General features: G+C 44.1%; 4 protein-coding genes across 10 annotated transcripts in view; 1 reads left to right on the forward strand and 3 right to left on the reverse strand.

Annotated features, from left to right (window-relative positions):
- LOC120952522 (flotillin-2) overlaps window positions 1-23,553 on the forward strand; it is a 153,738-nt gene that overhangs the window by 61,141 nt on the left and 69,044 nt on the right. The window lies entirely within an intron of this gene.
- Window positions 5,480-8,187, reverse strand: LOC120952518 (glucose dehydrogenase [FAD, quinone]). Its single transcript, XM_040371886.2, has 2 exons — window positions 8,028-8,187; window positions 5,480-7,936 (listed from the first exon to the last, which is right to left on the reverse strand). Exons 1-2 carry the CDS (start codon window positions 8,181-8,183, stop codon window positions 6,221-6,223), a joined length of 1,872 nt encoding a protein of 623 aa, XP_040227820.1. The 5' UTR covers window positions 8,184-8,187; the 3' UTR covers window positions 5,480-6,220.
- LOC120952526 (knob-associated histidine-rich protein-like) lies at window positions 8,390-22,632 on the reverse strand. 2 transcript variants are annotated; one of them, XM_049607157.1, is made up of 3 exons: window positions 22,455-22,632; window positions 20,905-21,408; window positions 8,390-8,800 (listed from the first exon to the last, which is right to left on the reverse strand). In XM_049607157.1, the coding sequence occupies exon 3, from the start codon at window positions 8,786-8,788 to the stop codon at window positions 8,405-8,407; it is 384 nt and encodes a 127-aa protein (XP_049463114.1). In that variant the 5' UTR covers window positions 8,789-8,800; window positions 20,905-21,408; window positions 22,455-22,632; the 3' UTR covers window positions 8,390-8,404. The 2 variants fall into 2 exon arrangements, with proteins under 2 accessions (XP_049463114.1, XP_049463115.1); XM_049607158.1 differs by having other exon boundaries at window positions 22,114-22,632.
- LOC120952527 (uncharacterized) lies at window positions 11,079-11,948 on the reverse strand. Its single transcript, XM_040371907.2, has 2 exons — window positions 11,414-11,948; window positions 11,079-11,308 (listed from the first exon to the last, which is right to left on the reverse strand). The coding sequence occupies exons 1-2, from the start codon at window positions 11,715-11,717 to the stop codon at window positions 11,262-11,264; spliced, it is 351 nt and encodes a 116-aa protein (XP_040227841.1). The 5' UTR covers window positions 11,718-11,948; the 3' UTR covers window positions 11,079-11,261.

Raw genomic sequence — 23,553 nt, forward strand, 5'->3', positions numbered from 1 at the left:
TTTAAAATGATCATTTACGACAAGGTTAGATGCTTACACAACTTGATGCATTTGTTTCAATATCACTCAATTTAGAAACGATGTTGGCACCATTTTATCGCGCATTTGAGTATGTATCATTTTCAAACCATGGCGCTCATTTGGTCGGTGGGAAAAAGGAGGCAAATTCATTCCTTTTTGCGCTATTTGGCGCTATCAAATGCTCCAACCCTTATTAGCTAGCTACCTCAGTGGTTTATTGATTGACTTACGGTGGAGGCAAAAACAATTGGAGCTTGAAATGTTTAACACTTACGAGAACACAGCAGTCCCGGGCGGCCAGCGCGAGGTCCGCGTCGTGTCTGATGAAATGTGTGGCGTGCCGGGGATAGATTTATGTTTCCTTTCGCAATTATTATCGCATCAACATTTGTTGCATGACGGACAGGAGCGATTTAATGGGGTTGCATTTTTTCGACGTAGTAGCTAGCATTTGAATAACATGGAAAGGGTGATTCTTATTTGCATCTGAGGAGGATCGTTTGCTTTGGATAATTATTTACAAGCTTAAAATTATATTAAATATAATTTGAAGATTGTACTTCGAATAGTTAGAGGAAGCTTTCGTTATGTAGGGTTTTAAATAGTAATTAATATATGAATATCATAAATTTTGTTGTAACAGAAACGCGAAATTTGTAAATATTTTCAATCAGTTTTACATTTTGTCAAAAAAATACTGACTAGCAATAGTGATTTTTAAAATGTTTTTGCCATTTGCAAAGCTGTCTTTGCGTAATATATTATTTACCAGACAGGATAAGATCTGTTTCATGGTTGAATAGTGTACTTTCTATAAGATTATGCAAGGCTGAATACTCCCAAAGACGATCAGGCAGCTCTTTCCGATCGTGGTTATTTTTAATCGCATTGTAGGTAAGAGAATAAGGTGCCCTCCGGATCCAAAAGTGTCCAAAGTAGTACCTATTGCGAATTCAAATGTCAGTCAAAAGGAGTGGCAGCTGAGAAGCGTAGCAGCGTGGAGTGTTTTTATTTTCGTTATTTTGAAACCGTCCGCTAGTGGTTTGCATTTCCTCCATTTTCTCGTTATGTTCCGCGGTAAGCTTCGCTGACGGTTGTCTGACGATCCCTGCTGGTGGGCCGTATGTGACATTGTTCACGTTCACGCACGGTGGAAACGTTTTCTTATGTAATTGTTTGCAGTACAGGATTATGCGATCGCCATTCGGAACCGGACGCATGCTTGCTTACCCTCGCCATTGTGTGTCCACCGGAATATTGGGCGAGTCATCGTCAATGGGTGGCTTAACCTTGAGGTGTGTTGTTACTCTAATAATGGAAAGCGTATGAGTTGAATTAAGTGTAGACTCAGATAGTAACCATGTACAGCAACCCTACTAGCAATTAATGATAGTTTGTAAATGGGATAATTTGAATGCGCACGAAATATCACGGGTGAAATGTACAGCTGTGAATTGCACAATTTGTTACGCTGCACAGATCGTATCATATGTCCGAAACATTGAAGAAAGTTTTCATCAATCAACAAGTAGAATTATTGATTGAATAAATGGAACTATTCATAATCACCATAATTATAACATTATAATTTTAAAATGCTTTACAAGTGTCAAGGAACAATATCTTTCATTAACAAGCATTGATTGATGTTTACTTATATCCTGTTCTACTGGTAAATTAAAGAAACATTGAAACTCATCTTACACTTTTGTACCATATGTTTTTTAAACGAAACTTTGTTGATATGTTAAAACATGTTTTTGAGTTATCGTTGAAGCTAATTGAGAAATGCTATTTTATAATCTTTGTTTAAGCTTATCTTGTAATGTTGGGGTTTTATTACTTAAGTCGATTAGGAGTGGTTCGGGAAGAATTAGGGTGTTCATATAAATATATTTCATTTCATTTATGCATTTGAATAGACCTTTTTGATCCTTTCTAACAAAATTACACTCATATATTATGGAACTACACTTACGTATTTATAATTTACTAGCTGGCCCGACAAACTGAGTTATTAAAAAAAAAAAACTAAAATATTCCATTATTGCTTTGTACTTGGGATAGTTGTATCGTGCCCGTATCCCCTCAGGATCCGATCTTCGAGTGTAAACCGCCAGGCACCAAGTGTCAAAGTGCTGTGTGTTGTATACAACAACAATCCTGCTCTTTGTATGAGAGTTAGAAAATCATTATTAAATTAAGTTTAGTGTAACATCTGAACGATTTTTAAGTCTTAAAACCTATTCTCATACCACCATAAGGTGTGTGCAAAGTTTCGTTGAAAATGATCCAGCCGTTTCGGAGGTTGCTCGCAACAAACACCGTGACACGAGATTTTTATATATATAGATTTTCCATACTAGGTTTCTTCAATTGATTAGATACTTTTTTTTGCCGTTCCTCATGGTTGCAAAGCTTTCTTCAAAAGCCCCGATTCGGATGAATGAAAAGCTCTGCATAACGAATGAACTAATGAACACAGCATTAAATACAAGGTTCACAGATTGTATACCTTTAGGCGGATTAAAACTGAATCCCACTTGGAAATTGCTATTTTTTATAGCAACTTTACCTTTTCCAAATACATATGTAACGAACAAATGACGTGAACTGGGAATGCGAGTCTTCTGAGCCCCCGTGTTTCTCCGAGTTACGTGAATAATGCGTTCCAGGGACAACTCGCCTTCGGATGTCGCGTAGTTCAAATATTAAGGCTGGGGGACACTTTCCGTACTCGCCAGTGTAATTTTGATTTTCACTAGTGCATCCGGCGGCGGCTGGTAGAAGCTTTTTTTTGGGGAATGGTCGTGCTGGATCTTAAGATTAAGAAGTTTTTACATCGTTTTTTTGTCATGAAAATAGATGCAATGCGTGCAAGACATGTGCATCTACCTTTTACAAAACTTTTTTCATCCCAATTAAGTATTAAATATGGAAAAATAACATATTTTCTGAAGCGCCTCCAAATTATTTGGCAATATGCTTCGGTCAGCCGCCGCTATATGCGCTAGTGAAAATCGAAATTACACTAGCGTGTACGGGCAATGTCCCCCAGTCTTTATGTTTTTCAGCTAAAATATGGATTACCATCCAAAGGGTATATATGATTAAATTTAATAAATTAATGTGCATTATTGCTTATTTCATACAGTTCGTGTAGAATTGAGCGATTTAAAAAATTTTGCATAACTACATTATTTTATTTAGAAATTGTTGGAGGAAAATTTTCCAATTTGACGTATGAACTGTCAAAACTAAAAATTCGCACAAGTCGAGTGCCGCATAACTCGGGGAAAGACTGTACATCTTTTTAATTTACAAAATTCTAAAAAAACGCGTGTTTGTGTTATAAAATAGCGTTGCCCGAAATGGGTTTATCAGTACTTTGCTTTTGACTGTGTAGTCTATGACGCATCGTGAAATTTAAGACAATAGAAACGACAATACAGGGTTTTCCAATTGAGTTTAGACTAGCCTCATACTTTTTTTGAATAGTCGCATTAGATTCTTGACTAGCATCCTCTATTTTTGATTACGAGCAATGGATTATTGACTAGGAGCAATTGATTTCAACAGACCGGTTGCTGGCGCGGAGTGACCAGATTGTTTTTAGAGGTTATCGGTAGGAAACCTAAATCAAATTCGGTAATTTTCAGTTTAAACAACTTTATATTCACTCATAAATTTTATTAAATTCCAATTTTATGGTTGAACGGTCAATACTTAGAAAAATATTTGATTTTTGGTTAGAAAAACTGAGTTTTAGTGTGCTCAATTGTAAACCGATATTCGATCGAAAATCGATAGAACTACATATGGTCACTCTGAAAAACTTGCTTAACCTTCATTTCTATAACCACCTACCCGGGTATGTTTTACATATTCTTTTTATGATAACTTTTTATAGGATTTTCGAACCGATCCAAAAAAATTAGAATGCCTAGAGAAACATGTTTTACAAAAGTGGTAAAAAATTCAGAATTTTTAAATTTTTTGAAATGTGCTTTAAAAAATAAAATCAACTTTTACCCCTTACTTCTATAACCACCTACCCGGGTAGGTAACACATACAATAAAGGATTTTGGTTTCGATTAGTCGCTAACTTTGTAATGATATGTATAGCAATGCATGTAGTTATATTTATAGAATCTATTCCAAAAGTTTTCTAGCTCTTAATATTCTTCTAAAGTCACATAGATTGAAATGATTGCACCGACAGTCAGGAAGAAATGGCGGTGTATTAGTGTCAGTTGAACTAATTGATATGCATTCAATTTATGTAACTAACAGCCATACTTCATAAATTTATAAAATAAAAAGAAATATTGTTATTATAGCTGCATAGAATTAATTGAATAAGACATTTTTTGACCAATAAAAATACAAATTCCCTTATAAAATGTATTACTTACCCGGGTAGGTGGTCATAAAGATGAGGGTGTATTTTTGGTCATAGAAACGAAGGTTAATCTAGCTTTTGGTTAGGTTATGCCTTTGTGTTCACTACTGCATATTTCAATTCAGCCGTTAAGTGCTTTTGTGTTGTATTGTGCGTGAATAAAATCAAAACAATAGCACCAAAAACCTATCAGATAAAATATATCTTATTTTGTGTACGATATATAGTAGTAAAACAAACACGTTAAACTAATGAGCGGATGAAATTAAATAATATCCAGAGATTATTATTCAAGTCGATTTGTCACACCGGGTGTTATAAACGCGACGCTCTTAGGCTGTCATGCAAGGACCTGCTGAAATCAATTGCTCCTAGTCAATAATCCATTGCTCGTAATCAAAAATAGAGGATGCTAGTCAAGAATCTAATGCTACTATTCCAAAAAAGAATGCGGCTAGTCTAAACTCAATTGGAAAACCCTGTATAGAGCTTTGATAGGTAGCCTTCCGTGCGTCTGATAATGCGATAATGCCGTGCGTTCGATGTTCCAATAAATGCTCACCGTCGAAAACGTACCACATACGCTTTTCCTCGCTAGAATATGTAACGAAGTGCACACCTGCTCGGTCGGTATTATGCGGTTAATGCCTAGCTATGGAGCAGCTCAAACTATGAATGGTGAAAATCATACACCTCCACACGTACCGAAATGTTCAAACGAAACTCGAACCATCCATTAGAGTGTAGCGGATACGTATGGCCCACATTTTCGATGTGGATCGTACGGCTAATCAGGCTTTCGTTTTCTGTGGATCGTACGGCGATGTGGATCGTACGGCTAATCAGGCTTTCGTTTTCTCTAGTGCTTGAAGCTCAGTTTTAATTGGTGTGATTTGTTGGGCGCATTTAATGAAGTCGGAGGCCCGCTCTCTTCTCACGTTCGAAGGTGAATTGGTCAGGAAAATGAAACGGGGTCATCGTGCGTACTGTTGTTTCGGGGGGTTACGTCAGTGATATTTTCTTCACGGAAGACTAATTGGAACGTCTACTGAAGCTTGAATTGAGCCGGTATCATTTATTCACTATCAAATCCATTTATTTGTTGGTTTTTTTTTGCTCCATTTCAGATTGTTTCGTGTTTTTCAATGTACATAAGAACGATTTATTCTGTTTCAACACTTATGGACGCTTAGCTGTTGTTTTTCTTACTAGTTTTTTTTGTTTCTTTTCGCTACACCCTTACTTTATGTCCCTGCTACATGCCCCTTACGCCACACTGTACAAAACCCTTTTTATTATTTCTACAACAATGTTTCATTTGGAAAAACACAAACACACACACACACACATACATACGCATGCCCACGATCTGGCACGTTCGGCTATCGAGCAAACGGATCACTAGTTGTCTCTATTACCACTAACCACCACTGCTACAGCTACTGCTACCCTATCCATCTGCACTGGGCGCATCGCGCGGGTGAGTTGAGGTTATCCAAATGAAATTGTAAAAATTTTTCTAAAACAAAAAACTTCACAGTTTTTGCAACGCACCCGAACCCACCCCGACCACGGCGAGTCTCGGAGGGTTTGGGGCGGATCTACCCATGTGGAAAACACGCTCACGATATATAATACAACTACAAAACACTCACACATTCTGCCGCACACTTTTGCCTGTATCAGAGCATCGACGAGTGTCGAGTGTGTGATTATTTGACTAGCTAGAGTTAAGTTAAGTTTCCTTCAGCTTCCGGACGATTCCGGGTTCGGGATGTTCCATAGCGTTGCGGACATTACCAGCCGACCAGTCGGCCCCAGTCCTCCTTGATCATGTCGGCCGCCTTTTCGCCGATCATGATGACCGGTGCGTTCGGGTTGCCGCTGATGATGGTCGGCATGATGCTTGCGTCGACCACGCGCAATCCGGACACACCGTAGACGCGCAGGCGCGGGTCCACCACCGCGCCCGGGTCCCAGCTCGGTCCCATCTTGGCCGTACCGGCCGGATGGTAGATGGTGAAGGTAAACTGCTTGATCGTACACGCCCAGTACGCATCGGACATGAAGGGCAGATGACGGCAGCCGGGCAGCGGTATTGCATGCGGGCGCGAGTTGAACCGCTGGAAGGCCTGCGTGTACGAGACGTTGATCGCGATCTTGATGCCCTCCACCAGCACGGCCACGTCCTCCTCGTGCGCGAAGTAGTTCGGCTCGATCGACGGCTGCACGAACGGGTTTTTCGAGCGCAACCGTACCCAGCCGGTACTTTTCGGCCGCAGCAGCAATGGCAAGATGGTCCACGTTTCCGCATTCTGGATCGGTTTGTAGACGGTGTTGTAGAAGCCGTCGCGCAGGTTCAAAATCTTCCGTATGTTCTGGCCACCGTCCGAGTTGACCGAGCTCGGACCGAAGTGGAACTGGATGTCGGGCCACTTGCCAGACGGGTCGGCATACTTGGTGTTCACGAACGCGACCCCCTCAATGCCCGGGAACGTCATCGGGCCGCGCTCGTTGAGGAAGTATTCCAGCGCCACCGGGACGGAGCTGTAGCGGGACGTTTTGACCGTGACCGGCTGATCGACCAGAAACGTAAGACCGCCGAGCCCCACATGGTCCTGCAGGTTGTCGCCGACCGGCAGATCCGACACGACCGGAATGCCTAGCTCGTCCAGATGATCCGCTGGCCCCACGCCGCTCAGCATCAGTATCTGGGGCGTGTTGAGTGCCCCGGCCGACAGTATGATCTCTTTGCGCGCGAACACGTACTGCCGCTTCTGGTGACGCACGAACTCGACACCGTACGCACGGTGCTGATCGTCGAACAGGATGCGCGTGACGTGCGCGTTCATGGCAATGTGAAGGTTCTTGCGCAGCCGCACCGGGCGCAGGAAGGCTTTGGAGGTGCTGCACCGACTGCCGCGCCGTATCGTCGCCTGCAGCAGCATGAAGCCCGTCTGTTCCGCACCGTTAATGTCCCGGTTTTCGTAGCCCATCTCCTGGCCGGCCGCCACGAAGGCGACCGACAGTGGCGTCCGCCACGGTGCCTCCTGCACCGTCAGATACCCGCCAACGCCATGGTACGGGGAGCGCGCCATGTACGGGTTCCGGTTGTCCTCCGACTTGATGAAGTACGGCAGCACGTTTTCGTAGCCCCAGCCGACGTTGCCCTGCTCCTGCCACTGGTCGTAGTCGAGCCGGTTGCCCCGCACATACACCATCGCATTCAGCACGGAGGAGCCGCCCATGACCTTGCCGCGCGGCCAGTTGCACCGGTCGCCGATCATTGCCTGGCAGTAGCGCCGGTCAGCCGACGGCGTCGTCTGGTACTTCCAATCGTACTCGGTCAGCTGCAGGTAACCGGCCAGGGAGGGCACATCCGTTACCTCGTTCTCGTCACCGCCAGCCTCGAGTAGCAGCACCGACCAGTCGCCGATCTCGGACAGCCGCGATGCCACGACGGCTCCGGCCGAACCGGCCCCAATAACGACGAAGTCATAGTATCGTCTTAGCTGCGAAACAAACGGAACAATGAAAGTGTGTTACGTTACGATCGACCCCGCACATGTACGGTGTAGCGGTGGGTTAGCGGTGGCAACTTACCGTTTGCTGGTCGGTGGGATTCGTCTCCGGATCCACACTTTGGTATCTATAGTAATTGACTCCTACAGCTAAAAGTGGTATAAGTGTGAGCAGTGCGATAGGGGTGTGCGCAAGTCCTCCAGCTACTGCCGCTACGGAAGCGAGTCCAAGAGCCATTGCACGGTGCTGGAAGTTGATGGCGTCTTTTTGCGGGGGTTTTCTTTTGTTGTGTCGTAGTGTCTTGTTGGTGCGAGTTGATTTGCAGAAAAGTTGATTCTGCCGAAAGTGGTGCACCCGGGAGAACGTTTGCCGGGAGACGGGTTCACACTGAGGCGTTTGCAAGAGACCGCGGTGCAAGGAAATGTTGTTGTTAGTATAGCAACTAGCTGCAACCGTCGCTAGATCCAAACATCCAAATCCTGCTTCGGGTTTTCGGACAGTATCTTGGGCGTGTAGTTGCGTATGCCACCGGGGCGCACCTTCTGGAACAGCAGCTTTGCGTTGCGGTCCTCCTCCTCAATGTCCAGATAGGACTTGATGTACAGATGCTCGTTGAGGTACTTGGTCTGCCGCTCGACGCTTTTGTACGAGGAAGCGGCCGATGCGGACGAAGCGGACGATGTCGTCGAAGCGGTGGACGGTGAGCGGGACGGCACAGCGGACGAGGTCGTGGAGGAGGTGGACGAGCTCGTGTGGTGATGGTGATGGTGATGATGATGGTGGTGATGATGGTAGTCATGTGCGGAGGTACATCTGGAGGGCAAAGATTTCTCCTGGCCCATTTTATTAAAGCTCTGCAAGAAGAGGGCACCCGGTCGGTTCGAAAGGGAGCGAGAAACGGAGAGAGTGGAAGAGAGAAAAAGAAAGAAAGTTAGTTAAAGTTAGTTTTTTATGGCACACGCACGAACCCACACACTAACACAACGCAGCCAGAAATAGATGGCCTACCAGAACCAGGTTAGTCTGTCTGTCTGACCACACGCGCACCATAATACACACTGCTTTGCGCAAAGGGGGGAGTGTACGCCACAGGGCGGATCATACAGTCGGCGTGCTGCTCTACGCCGGTCGGTCGGTTTATTTTGACCGGAGCCATTCAGCCGGCTCGAGGATTATTCATGTTCCCGGTGGCGATCATAATTACTCTCTTCAGCAATCGTAATCTCATTAAGCCTAACTGTGCCTTCTGCGCACGGCCGATAGAGTGTGGCAGGTTACTTCCAACCGAAAAAAAAACTCGGTTTTGATTGAAGCCACCAATAGCTCCGTTTTTTCTTCTTCATCTTCTGGGAAGCTACGGGACTTGCAATCACGATATGAAGCTACTGGCTGGAGAGTCGGCTGTTCGAATCATCCGTGGCGTCTGGTTTTAGTGGCGATAAAACGATGGCACGTGGGTATCTCGGAGGTTGCAGCAGAACACGAAACGAACTTGACCGCTAGGCTGGTTCGTGTCTGGGAGCAAATGATACGGGAGAGACTCGTAATTGTGCTTTGAAGCGATGTAGGTCATAGCAAGAGTACCAGTATGGGGGCTTTTGTACTTTTGCCGGAAAAAAAAATGCCGTCGTGTGTCGCATTCAAAACGCATTTCAGCATTAAAAAACAAATACTTGACTGTATAAACACAACTGATGTCTTCATAAAGCAGGCCACTTCTTAAGTGCTTTCTTTTTTGTTGTCAAATTTCTAGCATTTGCTAACGCTACAACGGTTGAGTTTGTACTAAACGATTGCATTTTATGGTTTAGAATCCTTTAAAACGTTGTTAACTGCTTTTATTTACTTTAGTTAATTTTTAGCGGTCAGTCGTATTGTCTTTGTTTCTATTTCTATTTAAGCGTGGAACATAATAACTCCCAAATAACAGAATCTTTTTTCATGCTTATAGATTCTCTAAACCAACGATAAATCTATGCAAATATCTCATTTACAGTGCTTATTTACAATCCAAATAACATCCACCGCAGGAGATTTATGTGCTCTGTAAAGAAGTACACCCTAAACCGCTAGTTTGTATCATTGCTGCATGAAATAGTGTCATGAACTTGCTCATTGAGCTGTGAAATTTAGAGGCTATCACTTTCCATCATAAACGATACGTCGCCGCTGCTCTTTATCCCTGATAGATGCTGCCAAAACCGCAAGTTGCATTTTATTTACCATTGCTCCATCCCTCCCGCTCCCAGTTAGTGCCCTTGCACGCTGCGTTCGCTGCGAGTATGTTGTCTTCATTCACAGCAACAGCAAGTGTGTATGCACGTGTTTTTCCGCATGTCTTGCCCACACCCGTTTAGCTTCTTCGTCGTGTTAGCTTATCCACGCGAGACGCCTTCCGCAATCGTTTCATGATCAAACCAATGGCGATAAAGAAAGGGAGACGGCGGGAACGGCAATCATGTGTTCAATGTCAATAAGGAACTCAAGGCGGGCTTTTCCAGTGCTCCCCCGGCTTCCCCTGCAAGCAGGGTTTGCGGTTTGATTGCACGCAACGGCCGACAGTGCGACTCGAATGCAATTCTCCATGGCAGTTGGCAGTCGCTCCCCGCTGCTGCTCACAAGTGTTTGGTAAGAGAAACGGCACTCAGTGCGGCTCGGGCGCTGTTGGTTGGGGTCAACTATTCCCGCTCTGCCTTCTTTGTCGTGTACGTTGCCTTCCACAACTTCTGTCCACGTTTCCTGGCATTTCTGACGGTGGCCGGCAGCACCGATTAGTTAATGATCACGTTTAATTAACGTATCGTGGAAAAGGAAAGTAAAAGTGATAGTTCGGTGAAGGTGACAAAGAAGTACGATGTTGAGCCGCAATAGCATCAATTGGATGTCACTGTTTTACAACCCGCTGGTAGTAGCGCAAAGTAGCGTCTTGTAAAAATGAGGGTTATTGCTTTCGATGGTAGAAAAGCTAGCAAAGGTTTGTTGGGAAAATTGATTTGGAATGCAAATTGCCTGAGCGTAGAATTAATTTTGAATATGGAGCTTGGGATTGTGTTTATTTTACAGCCAGGGTCCAGTTAAAGGAGCAATTAAATGCACAATAAAACGATTTAGTTTGTAAGATATTCAAAGCAGTTTCTTTTTTTAATAACCCATGCCAATGGTATTAATTTATTAGAAGTATTCAACATCTAACGGGCCGATGGTCTGGCAATGATCAGTCATGATTTGGCGCTTTGCAGATTTAGTCCGAAAATTCATCGTTCATATATTGTCCGTTAATCCGAGTCGAGAAAAATGCGTAACCGTCCAGTCCAGTTAACCTCTCATTGCAGCCATACGTTGAGCAAGAAGAGCTTGGACCTCTGTTGAAAAGTGGGAAAAATATAACCATCATGCAGATTAAAATATGTTTCTTAAATTGTTCTTCGTGCCACCAATCAAAGGAAATGTGAATGCACAACGCTTACGGGCAACTTTGGACGCATTGATAGCCTTGAACGGCACTGCTGGTTTAAGTCCCTGCTTCAGCTTGTTGCAGTAGTCGGTGACGGCCTGCGATGGTCGGGAAAGGTCCAGCACGTACGCCTCACCGTTGGCCGGGTTGCGAATGTTCGCTGTAGCAGTACGTCCGGCCACCGCTCCGATGATCTTTGGCAGCTTGCAGATGCAGTCGTTGAACGAGGTGCACTGTACGTTTGTGCTGAACTGACCGTGAACGGTCGTGACAGCGATACAGGCCAGCACCAGTGCGACGCAGACGAACTTAGTCATTGTTGGGGAGAGTAGTCGGTAGTCGGGGGTTTGGTAATACGGGGGCAGTAGAACTGTACCAAACGTTGCGTTCTTGCTCAGAGTACGGGGCGTGAGGCTCACCAGTAAGTTCCGAAGACGACTTGGTTGAGTTGATAATCGGTCGAAAGTTTTATACCCGCTCGTTGGTTCACCTGACTAACCTTTTGGTCGAAGCGAAACGAGTTCCGGGATGGGTGCACAATAAGCCTATTTGTACCAAGGTGACAATTTGCAAATATGTTGCCGCAATGATTCCAGATGCAACGAAGTGAAGTACCCGGGTATGGATTGTATTTATAGGAGAGAGCATTTTTCCAGGCACGACCATTAACATTTTTGCAACATTTTTAAAAAATCGCCTTACTCTTTGCAAATATCTGTGGTGACTTTGTTGATTTGCTGATAAGACAAGTGCTGATATCCGGCATCTAGGAAAATTGAGGCACAGAACAGTTGCCCTCATTGTTTTTAAAGGGATTTTTTGGGATTGTACATGTTCAAAAACATGCACGAATATAATGTATCAGGCGTTTACCTTCGATAAAGTAAGACGAAAACGGTAGCTATAGCAGATCCAGGCACACAATGAAGGTCTATAAAGACCCGATTGTGTTGCTGCTCTATCAGAACGTTTGTTATTTATTTGCGCGTAAAGTTCAACCCCTGAATGGAATTATTCAGCATTATACACTCATGCGTCAGACGGTGGACGTGCAATGCGTGACATAATGGATGCCAGTGTGCCGCGGCAAAGTGTTCTCGGAAGGCGCGTAATTCTACCGTCAATATAAAAAGATCCCACCGAGCCACAGGGAAATTCATTCAGTTTCCGGACTCTCCCGACCTTTGCTCGACGTGCTCCTCGCCCGCTCCAAAACGAACCCACCATGAACAAGCTATTCGGCATCCTGCTGCTGTGCATCGCCTGCCTGGCCTCGTTCGCCACGGCCCAGACCTACACTCGTCAGATTTCGTGCAGCGACTACAACAGTTGCCTGTGCCAGTCGCTGCCGAGGATGATCGCTGCGGCCCGTGGACGTCCGGCGACCGCGACCATCACCAATCCGACCACCGGCGTGCGGGAAGTGTACGACCTGTCCAAGCCGATGTCCGGTGCCCTGCAGTCCTTCTGTGCCCGCAACCAGGCTGCGGTTCGCCGGGGCTAGATGCGTCACACTGTAGCGGATGCGCTAACCCCATCTGCTACGCATCGACTATTCGCGGTGCGAAAACCGATCGATGAGTAATGTGAGATTCAAACTAAATAAAATCGCCATGGATTCTTTTGCAAAACCTCGCCCTGGTAGTACTGGTGTAAATAGTTTTTTTATTGATGACACACCCGGCGCGTTTCCATTCACTTAAGAGCATCAAATAAGCGCTTACGAACACAACAAGTGTCCCATTGCGTGAAGTTGATGGAATGAAATTTACAACTTACACAACTTTGTGGTGATAGTATCTCCGCACACCCTGTGGCTTACTAGGCTTCCTGCAGCGATCGGTGGAGAAAGTTTTGTAGATTCTTGGGGCGATGTAATACCGTCTGGCTTTACATCATTATTGAAACAAATCCGAATGTCTTAGCAAAGGCTTTCAACCAAACTCAGCCATTCCGTTCCTATCTTATTAGGATTACACAAATGTCTAGGAAAGATGGTTGTGATTCTTCTGAATCCTTTGTAATCGCTTGAAAAATAATGTTATACCTGATTATCATTCATCAAAAAAGGGAAGATAACCTTATTCCGGGCAGAGATAAATGCAATCTGAAAGCGAGAAATTGTAAAGCACACACACACATACTCCCAAAATCACACGGAAACCACAAAATCATACAGAATATCCAAACATAAAAGCTAACACCATCAGAGAGAGACACACACACACACCCACACCCTGCGCAAGCACCAGGCACTGAGGATCGTCGGCACTCACGCGGAAGTCGTCCGGGGTGCATGGACCGGTAGGCGTAGCGGAGTAGGCGAGTATGGGCAGCAGGGGCCCGTAGCGAACCTTGGCTTTGGTACGACGTCGGGGAACGGCGGCCGCCGCTGCCCGCCGCAGGTAGCTGGCGATGGGCGAAACGTTGCTCAGCGGTGTCGTCGGCAGCAGCTCACCGGGTGCATCAGGATCCCCGGTGCGATCTTTGTGGCCGGGCCGGTCCCGGTCCGGTTGCGGTTGGGGCGCGATTGTGTCGGCTTTTGGGGGGACCGGGCCGGGAACGACGTACTCGGGCGAACGATTAGCTTTGCCCCAACGACGGCCTGAAGGAGAGGAAGTATATCGATGGATCACTTCCCCTACCGTCGATGGCGTCGTTAGTGAGCTGAAAAAATGAATGATGAGTTCACAATCGCTTGTTGAAGTGTTGTAAACACGGTGCAGAACAACCAAGTATGTCTGAAAAAAAAATGCGTTGTTTTCTACGGATTGTGTGTGTGTGTGTGTGTGTGCGTGTGTATGTGTGGCTGGTGGGCTTTTATAAAAGTATGGGAGTGTTTTTGTGCGTGTGGTTTAAATCGTTAACGTCTAGCATCAACAGTATTTCGTGTTCGGGAAGCTGCCAATCATCATCAGTTCAGAAGTTCAATACAAATTCACACCATCTCACGAAAACACTGACGGAAATATGAGGAAGAGGAAAAAAAGCGCAACGCACTGCTTTGCACGGCCAATCCTACGCAACTTTCACATTCCACCATGCGATGACGCTTGCGTGGTTTGTGTGTGAGAGAACCGATTCAAATCAAGCCGACCATCTGCCAACACGTCTGGGCGCCCCCTCCCGAGTGACAGTGTCCAATCGGCGGTAATTTTTGATCGGTTTTCAGACTCTGTTGTGCGTCCCGAAATCGTACCGCTTCCATCAAGATTCGGTCCAACATGCGCAGCTGGAGAAGAAAGCGGGGAACCGTACCCACGAAATGAGCACTTGCGCCGTTTTTCACCTCACTTTACTGTTTGCTAATTATTCGATCGTAAAGACGATGCATTAGATCGGTATGCAATGATGGGTAATGTGTCTCTTTACACATCATTAGAAAGCCATTTTGTGTTTTGTGGCCAATCGGGAAACAAAAGCAAAAACACTTCCAATCGATATCTATATATCAAAGTACGCAGTGATTTGATGAAATGTGAAATGCATCTGCCGATTGTGGCAAGAAGATGGCAATCTCTTCAATCGTTTTATTGTGAGCCGTGATCGTGTGAAAACGCTCGAATTCTGGGTATAATTGTCGTAAATGAGTATCTCATTTTTATGGCCGGAATGGAAAGGTAGATGATCGGTAGTAATATGCTTTCAATGTTTCATTGGCTGAAGTTTCTTCTTATCTCTATTTTTCCATGTTGCAGTTTGAAACACGATCGGGCGTTTGCTTTCAATTTAGCGCTCCGCTCCGCGCTTTGTGGTTGAGGGTGGAAAATCGGAAGAAAATGTTCACTTTCATTTCAGTTCGAAATGTTTCACTCGAATTTGGGAATGTTAGAGTGCATTGTTTAATTGTAAATTTATCGAATACATGATACTTTTGGAGGCGATGGCGTGAACGAAATTAAAGAAGCAGCCCCGAAAGACAAACTACGCGAGTGGTTAAATGAAGTTCGCTCCCGAGCAGTGGGGGACAACGGGTGGCTTTTTCCGGCTGTGCAAATGGTTTGCAAAGTATTTCACACACTTTTTGTGTGACCCATTGCAAATGGCAGACACTGGGGCCTTAATTTTTCTTGGCTAATAAGCCACGCTCGGCTGATAATGTGGAACAACACCACACACAAAATAACGATTGAGAACGCTTAAGCTGGATGGTTTGCAATCGTCGTTTGATTCCGTACAATGTTGTCAAGCGTTAAATGGTGAGTGAAAAAAGCGTATCTAATGCGAATTTCGTGTTAGTTTAGAGTCGGTCAAACTGACCCAACTGGTTTTGTGTGGTTTCGGTTTGAATGCACCGCTGACACTATAGCTGCTAGGCTGATGTGGCTATGCCATCCTATTGAGCAACAATTTTCTTGATCTGTCCTCTAAATGGAACGTGCTATTTGTCATTTCTCAACGTGAGCTATTGGAAACCGTTCGGTTTATGTAATAAAATTTGATTTTGATGGAAAAACGCATCCGAAAGGTCGAATGGTGCTGATGGACCGAGCCGTTAGTTGGTAGTTCGGTGTACAGAAGGGGTGCAGCTATTAATACCTCTAAGCTGGTTTGTTTATAACCCGGTTTCGAATTTTCTCCACCATTCAACTTAAAAACCTGTAAAACATGAGTCCACGGAACCAGAGCTTGGCGTTGGCCGTTTTAAACAGTAAAGATCGTAACAGATGATTACGGGATGAACTTTGTGTTACGTTACGGTTGACGTCAGCGATGAGTTCAAGTTTTTTTTTGTCGTTATTCAGTGTCTTCCTTTTTGCGAACGGTCAATTATCTGAACACGGGTGGCATTTTTTTTTTCGCAAGACGGGTTGCAAGAGTAATTTGCCGCAATCGGTATGAATTGGTGAAATTTTCACTTCATAATAAATAAGTCTTGAGCTTTGGCCCGAAACTGTATGTTCAAAACATCCTTTATTGGAACCTTTTGTAGTTTCAACCTCAATGGTAACAAATACATGTTCGACTTCATATTTCAAAATTTGGAAGTAAATTTCAGTGAAACATTGATAATCCATATGTCAATATAATGATGGATTTAAATAATATTGATTTTAAAAATATTTTATAAATCATTTTGATACCGATATCGTGTGAAAATGTATTTTAACAATTGTTTTTAACGCCATTGTTGACGAAATAGAGTTTTGACATAAAATTCATTATTGTTTTTTGAGCAAACGTTCAATGTAAGGTATAATTTTTTGTATTCAGTGCTCAAATTTTTATTTGAAATATCATTTCACAGTATTTTAAACCACTCTTTTTTTCTCTTGTCTAATTACAGGTGCGTACAGTGTGGATGTATATCTCTTTTTACTCTATTGTGAATATGCTGCTTCAAAACTACACATTAGGGCATGGCTTTAAAACAACGTACATCATTTAGGTATTGGAAAATGTACTAACAAAACGCAGTGCGATTGCCGTTTCAGTTCCAAGCCAATCGGCTTAATTCCGTTAGATTGTATATTCAAATACACACATGCTCACGCGATACATCGATTCATAAACGTTTCGTATCTCCGAACCCACACACGGCCGGGCGACGGGCGCGTACTGAAAACTTTCTTCGATCTGCCTATCCACTTGCTGCGCGCGCGACGCTATGGTGATATTTATTTATGTGTGACCCACATGCAGGCAAGGACAGCTAGTGTGGAATTTCTCCACGCCTCACGCAATCATTCCCGAACTCAGATCAGACCTAACATTCCCGATGCTAAAGCGTGTCGTGCGGCTGGAAGGAATTCTTTCACTCCCACTTTCGTTTGACACACATTGCCATCTCCGTGCTGTCTGAAGACCGAAAATGGCATTTGGAGGGATTTTCTAATCCTCGAGCCCCAAGCACATTGACCCACATTCGTTCTCGTTCTTCGGAACATACTTCTTTGCATTCGAATCGGGGCTAGTTTGTCGTACGATGCAGCCGTTTGAATTTTTGATTTCGATTTCGTTCACTGGCAACAGTTTGTTGTTCAAACAATGAAAAGTCGGACGACAAACCTATGATACCGGTTGACCATATACGTTGCGCAGTCGTACCCGCAGTCGATGGTGACGGTCGACGGGGGTACGCTTTGGAGAGGGACCACCGAAAACAAAAACTGAAGGTGGTCTTGTAAAGACGCACCTCTTTGCCCGGGTTTGGAGTGCTATCAGCAGGAACAAACGTTTTCGGCTGGTAATAAATTCCAAATTTCTCTTTTCTTTCCACAAACATTGACTGCCTCTGGGCCTTTTGCCATGGTTTCATGCAACCAGCACATATCAAACTGTTATGAAGGAAGCATTTATAACAAAATGTGTGCATGAGCGCGTGTATGCCGCCAATGTGTGTTTATGTGCTGTTTTAGGTTCCTTCGGTCCCTGGTAGTAGTTCGTAGACTGTGGTTGCATATTTTTTCATCAATTTCGTTCAACATCTCAACGTAATCCTCACGGCTGCAGCGATATGGTCGAGAGCTGTTGTTATCGTTAATGGTGATTTTATTATTTCGTGTAAAGCACGGGCGTGTACGGATGAACCTTTTATTTATTTTATTACTATTTTTTTGAGAAAGTATAAATAGAGGGGGGGGGGGGGTGTAGTAGAGTGTAGAGTAATTCAGTCCTCTTTTCTAGTCGCGTGTGCGCATAAAGATGACGGAACATCAATGAATAATTCAGAGATACGCGTCGTTACATGAGAAAGCTGCGGGAGTGCTGGTCATCGGTTAAGGGAATAATTTTGAGAGCGGCAGAAAACTGTGTAAAAATGATGGCATCGCAAACAGATGGTTGGTTGAATTGTTGAAAATGATGAGGTTTGACTGAGCGGCTGAACACAAACTAATGATCGATTTATAGCGATTGCGTAAGCATTAAGTCGACGGGTCGGACTTTTCCTCCCCAGGCTGCACTTGGATGGCGAGTAAATGGTATTAGCTTTACAACATCCATTGTCGAGCATAAAATATATTTGAGGAAAAAGGGTAACACGAAAGTAGTTTTTTATCGTAAGTATGCATAGTCTCTTATTATGCCTGAAGTGCTCTAAAAATACAAAAAAAAAAACTATCAAATGAGTTGTTGTCTCCGGAATGCATACCAAGCAAAGGAATAGCCACATAACAAATTCCAACTCGACTTAATAAATCTTACACAAATCCGCATCGCCTCACCACACAGACCCTAAGGGCGAAAGTGAATCCCCCTCGATAGGAGGAACGTTGCCTGCTGTCCGGCCTTGCTTCGGGCCATTTTCATACAGTACAAAAATCCCGTTGCAGAGAATTTCCCTTTTTTTCATTTCATTTTCCCGGATACTGTTTGCTGCCGGCGGCGTTGCTTGTTTGCTATTGGTGAGCGGCGTGGTACAAGTTTCTCTCGTTACTCATCCAGCTCAGTGCTGGCAAGAGCCAACCTCCTTCCCTCCCCTCCCCCCTTTGGGTACGTTGGGATGAACCGTTTCTTATTTTTGTTACAACAGATTATCTATGAACACTTTCCTTGGGGAACGATACCGCCGGCATTTTGGCGTTAAAAAGTGCATTTCATTTTCGCCTCAAAGATACGGGTGGCCATTTCGAGCCGACCGAATACGAACAACCAACAACCGACAACCTGGATCGCCTGTAGCGGGTGGAATGTTTTCTTCTTGTTCACCAGCTTTCCACGAAATGGTCGTTCGGTTTGCCGTTTTGTCAAAGAGGGCTGCAACGGAGCCAACTGTGGCTACCTCGTGGCTTAGGCATAGGCCCGAGACGCTTTATGGCCATTATCACGAGATCACGAAAGCCGGTACAGCTCGCGCGTGTGTTTATTTCCCCTCCTATTTTTCCTTTCTTCCTTCCCTCTTGCCATTTCATTCCTGGCCACTACGGTGGTGCATTGACGTTTCATTTTCTACTTCCTAGTTTTTCTTCTCCCTTTTGAGCCCTGTAGTAAGCCGGGCGTACGTGGAGGGTTGATTTTACGAGCAACTTACCTGCCACTATTTACCCAACCCCTGGCTTACCCCAAACCAGCTTGGGCCAGAAACAGGATTGTGCATAGTCGGTGGAAGTTCCACGCGAGTAGACGTCACGTGGAAATGAATGCAGGAAGTCCGCCGTGTGGCGCTACTACTATCGCTGGTGCGTCGTCCGCAAAGGTATGGTTTTAATTGGGGGCCCATTCGTTACTATCCGTCCGTAGCAAGCACGACTGGACTGCTGCAGCAACAGCTGATTAGTGTTGAGATTGCTTTTAGGTAGCAGCAGGCACCGCTCTATTCGATTTTTATCGTGCATTTTTGTTTGCGCGCCTCTATGCATTTTGCACGCCTTTTGCGAGAGCGTAAAGCTTATGAGCGTACGCTTAACGAGTATTCAATGAGTTGTTATTGTGTTCACTTAGGTTTAGAATTATGGTAAGTGAACTTTTGAAACAAAAGCAATGCAGCTCATGTATAATTTGGTTTTTGATAGAAAGGAAAAGTGTAAAGGTAAACTATTTCACACTCACCTACAACAAAAACGTTTGGAAATCTCAAACGTTTGAATTGAAAAGTCGCTCTTTGGACAAACGAGTCTAGCTACTTCCGGGAAGTACACTGGACAGCTGAGACCCGGCTATTGACTTCTCCGTGTGTGCGCCTTTACAAAGCAGCTCTGTATCTAAACCCTTACCAGCCATTCGTACGCCTCGGACAGTCGATTCAAACACCAGTGTACGGAGATAGTTGCAAAAAGCGGTATTTTTTTTTTCAAATTTCCATAGCTATCGCGCGTTGAATGCACGGTGGTTGCACGACCAGTAACCAAGCAACCAGTGACAAAGAAGGATTGCAGTCAACACCGTCTGGCGTGCAAGGGAAAATGAAAGTTTAGGATTCTTTTTCTGGTTTCGAATCGCTTACTGGTACTTCCAGAAGTGAGTCATGCGGCACCGTCAAACGCAAACGAAAGTCACGAGAAGTCGTTTTTCACCTTTTTGCGCGACACTCAGTTAGCTGGCGTTCGTGCCATTTTTCACGTCTCAGAGCGTCTGGTTTTGATAATGATTGTGTGAGGCTGAGCAATCTACAACTTGCTTCACTTTCACGTAGGATCTAGTTATGTTTAAGTGGATGTTCTTAGCACATCGTTGCTTGAGTTCTTGATTGTGAAACCATGTTCAACAAGCTAGATTTGCTTTGCTACCAAACACAGCGATTTCATCGCACAACTAACTGAATGGTAATTTTGAAGCCTTCATGTTGCTTGGCATTTATCCTCTAACCTTCCCCCGCTGAAGACGGTTTAATCTATCATCACCGATGCGTAAACACAATTTACCCTCTCGTGTGTCTGTTTTCGGCAAATGTTCGAGATGTACAGTACATCCGCCATCAGCGGTAGTAGGAAACAAATAAAAAAAAAAAAACGAACAAAACATTCCACTGCGCGCGACGCGTAAGTGTCGTCATCTATCACCACTAACCTTCCCGAGTACTAAGCATCCCTAAAAAGCGTCTCCCGTTGCACTCTTCCTACTTACTTGTTGTTCAAAGCATCAATCCAAAACAACAAAGAACCATCATCAGCTGTCTCTCACGGGTTCGATGCAGTTGAGAACGGGATGGGCGGGCGGGCAACGAGAGACGGACGGACACACGTTGTCCACGAAGACTGCTGACGGTTGGAGCACTGAAAGGGAAAACGCTATTCCACTTCGGCGTTGCAACGCTGCTGACTGTGTACAAGCAATATAGTTGCACCGGTTCTGCTTCGAAGTGTTCCGGTATGTAAACGGTTAGGTACGGAAAGGAGCTGTAGGTTTTTTTTCTGCGCGGCGAAAGTGAAATAATGTTTTCCTTGCTGCCGTTGCGGTATGCGTTTGTGTTTGTAGTATGTTTTTCTCGTCGCTGCTGCTATGTTTGGGCACACCTTAGCGACATCACTTTTGCGTGGGTACGTTTAAAAATCTTATCTTTTGCTGAACACTTTGAAATTTTGGGCACTTAAAAACCGTGGTACATTTTGATGTGTCACAATGTGTTTGCTGTTTTCACGGAAAGAAAAATAAAATGTAAATTATGCAGTCATGTTGTTCACTAACTACTTCAATGCACAGTCCGTCTGATGCTTTTTGTTGACGCCAAATCAATTGAAAGTTTTTAGAAAAATCTCTATGTTTAACCCTTTTTTAACGGAACAGGTTCTACAAATATCTGCTGGTTATTTATAACTTCTCGTCACGTTAGTACAACATCCTTCTCTCCTTTTAATTTAACTATAACAACAACGAGAAAAGTGATCTTATCAAAAAGTGATTGTACAAAGCTTAACTCACATGGGCAAAATAAAAAGAAACAAAACAAGGAAACTGAACTAGCTTGCAACTGTGCACTTGTACTTCGGCGTAGTGAACGTGTTATCTATCTCACAAATGGCCATCCAACTCCTCGCACATAGCACTTCTCCTCTGCGTGCGTCGCTTACATTCATTTGTCTGCACCCGACCGTTTAATTATACGGTCATCACTTCCGCATTTCCGAATGCGGCTCGGAAGCTATCAATTTGGAGATTTTCTTCTGTGGATTTCGGTGAAACAGTAACAACCCACCGACTACTGCATTGGCCTCTATTGTGGAATGAAGTCCGCCTTTTTCTGAAATTGCACAAATTCACCGACAGTACCACTTACGGGTTTAATTTCTAATGCTTTTTACCCGAAAAGAGAAGCTTAATTGACAGAACACATACACTCATTCGCCGACGAGAAAGTAACACAAACACTTTTCCGGGCCCGCACGTTTTCCACCAGAATGAATAATTTCCAATGAGAGAAACACTTCAGATTTGGAAAGTTTATCACAAAAAAAAACTTTGTTTTCACACCTAAATATATTTTCCACTGTTCTAGGGGAACAAAGCGGCGACAAAAAGTAACAGTTTCGCGTTGTTCTCGATCTGCCCGGAATCGGTCACTGATGGTTTCTGATCTTCCTATCCATTTTCAACTCCATGCACTGCTGCTGTGGGTTGCTTCTGTATTTTTTTTGTTTCTTATTTTTTACGTCTCTCGGTTTTTCGCTCGTACACACTTTTACTGTATATCTGATTCGGTTTTGTAGTGGTTCGTCCAACTCTGCCCGTTTGCTCCTTATTTCGGGAGTTTTGCGTATACACGCGCGCGCAAATACACAGGTTCCGTTAGCGGGCTCGGCGACTTGCGTATCGGGGATGGTAAATCCGTACCGGTTCGCTGTTGAAACGCGTCTGAGCACGAAGGCACCATCGCAACGATGAGATTCGCTTGCAAACGAACGGACGCTGCTTTCCCCTTCCCAAAATCGATGCCGCTGTACTGGTTGTGATGAAACGCTGAAAAAACACCGTCGAACGTCGAAAACATCGACTACTACCACCACTGCTTCGAGGCATCTGTGTTCGTCAAGGCGTGTATGTGTTTGCCTAGTCGAAGGACGGTTCGTCGTTTTTCTGCTCGCGCAAGTCTTTCGATTGAGACGCTGAGAAAGCAGCTCGGGGCCGTGTTGGGGGCAGTGGGTGAATTTGAGCGCTCTCTCTTTCGTATTCGGGAGATTCCGGTGTGCGATTCGGTGTCATTTTGGAGAGTGTGTCTGTAATTGTGTGTATGTGTATGATAGTGTGATAGATTTTGATTTTTACTTAATGTGTCGTTCAGTATCGTGATTGCCAGAAAATATTTTATCCTTTTCTAGTTGTTTGGTATATCAAAAACAAATCAAATTTCTTTGTTCTTAACATAACTTTTAAAATTAATCAAGAAAATCGCTCGGAAAATGTTGGCATTTTTCTGAACAATATTATAAAATCTTAAATTAATTTATTACAAACACTTGCTTTTTTAACATTAATGTGTTCGTTTAACCCAACTATTATTCAAAGCAGTTTTTATACATTTCATATACTTTTCAACTAGCAGCAAGATAAAAAAAATCCCATAAAAAAGCTTAAGAATGCAGTTTTATGCTTGAATGTTCTTCGTGTCTTCTTTTCGCCAGTACAGCCGACGAAAAGTAGGTCACAGGATGAAAGCAACAGAAAACTTGTTTACTTTGCCCGTTTTGTGCACTTTGAAAGTACATTTCTTCGGTTTCGGTAAAGCCGTTGACCTCGATTATTTTTTTTTTTTCATGGCGACCACGACACCGTACGCAA

Source organism: Anopheles coluzzii, chromosome 2 (assembly GCF_943734685.1).
Source record: "Anopheles coluzzii chromosome 2, AcolN3, whole genome shotgun sequence".
Taxonomy (NCBI): domain Eukaryota; kingdom Metazoa; phylum Arthropoda; class Insecta; order Diptera; family Culicidae; genus Anopheles; species Anopheles coluzzii.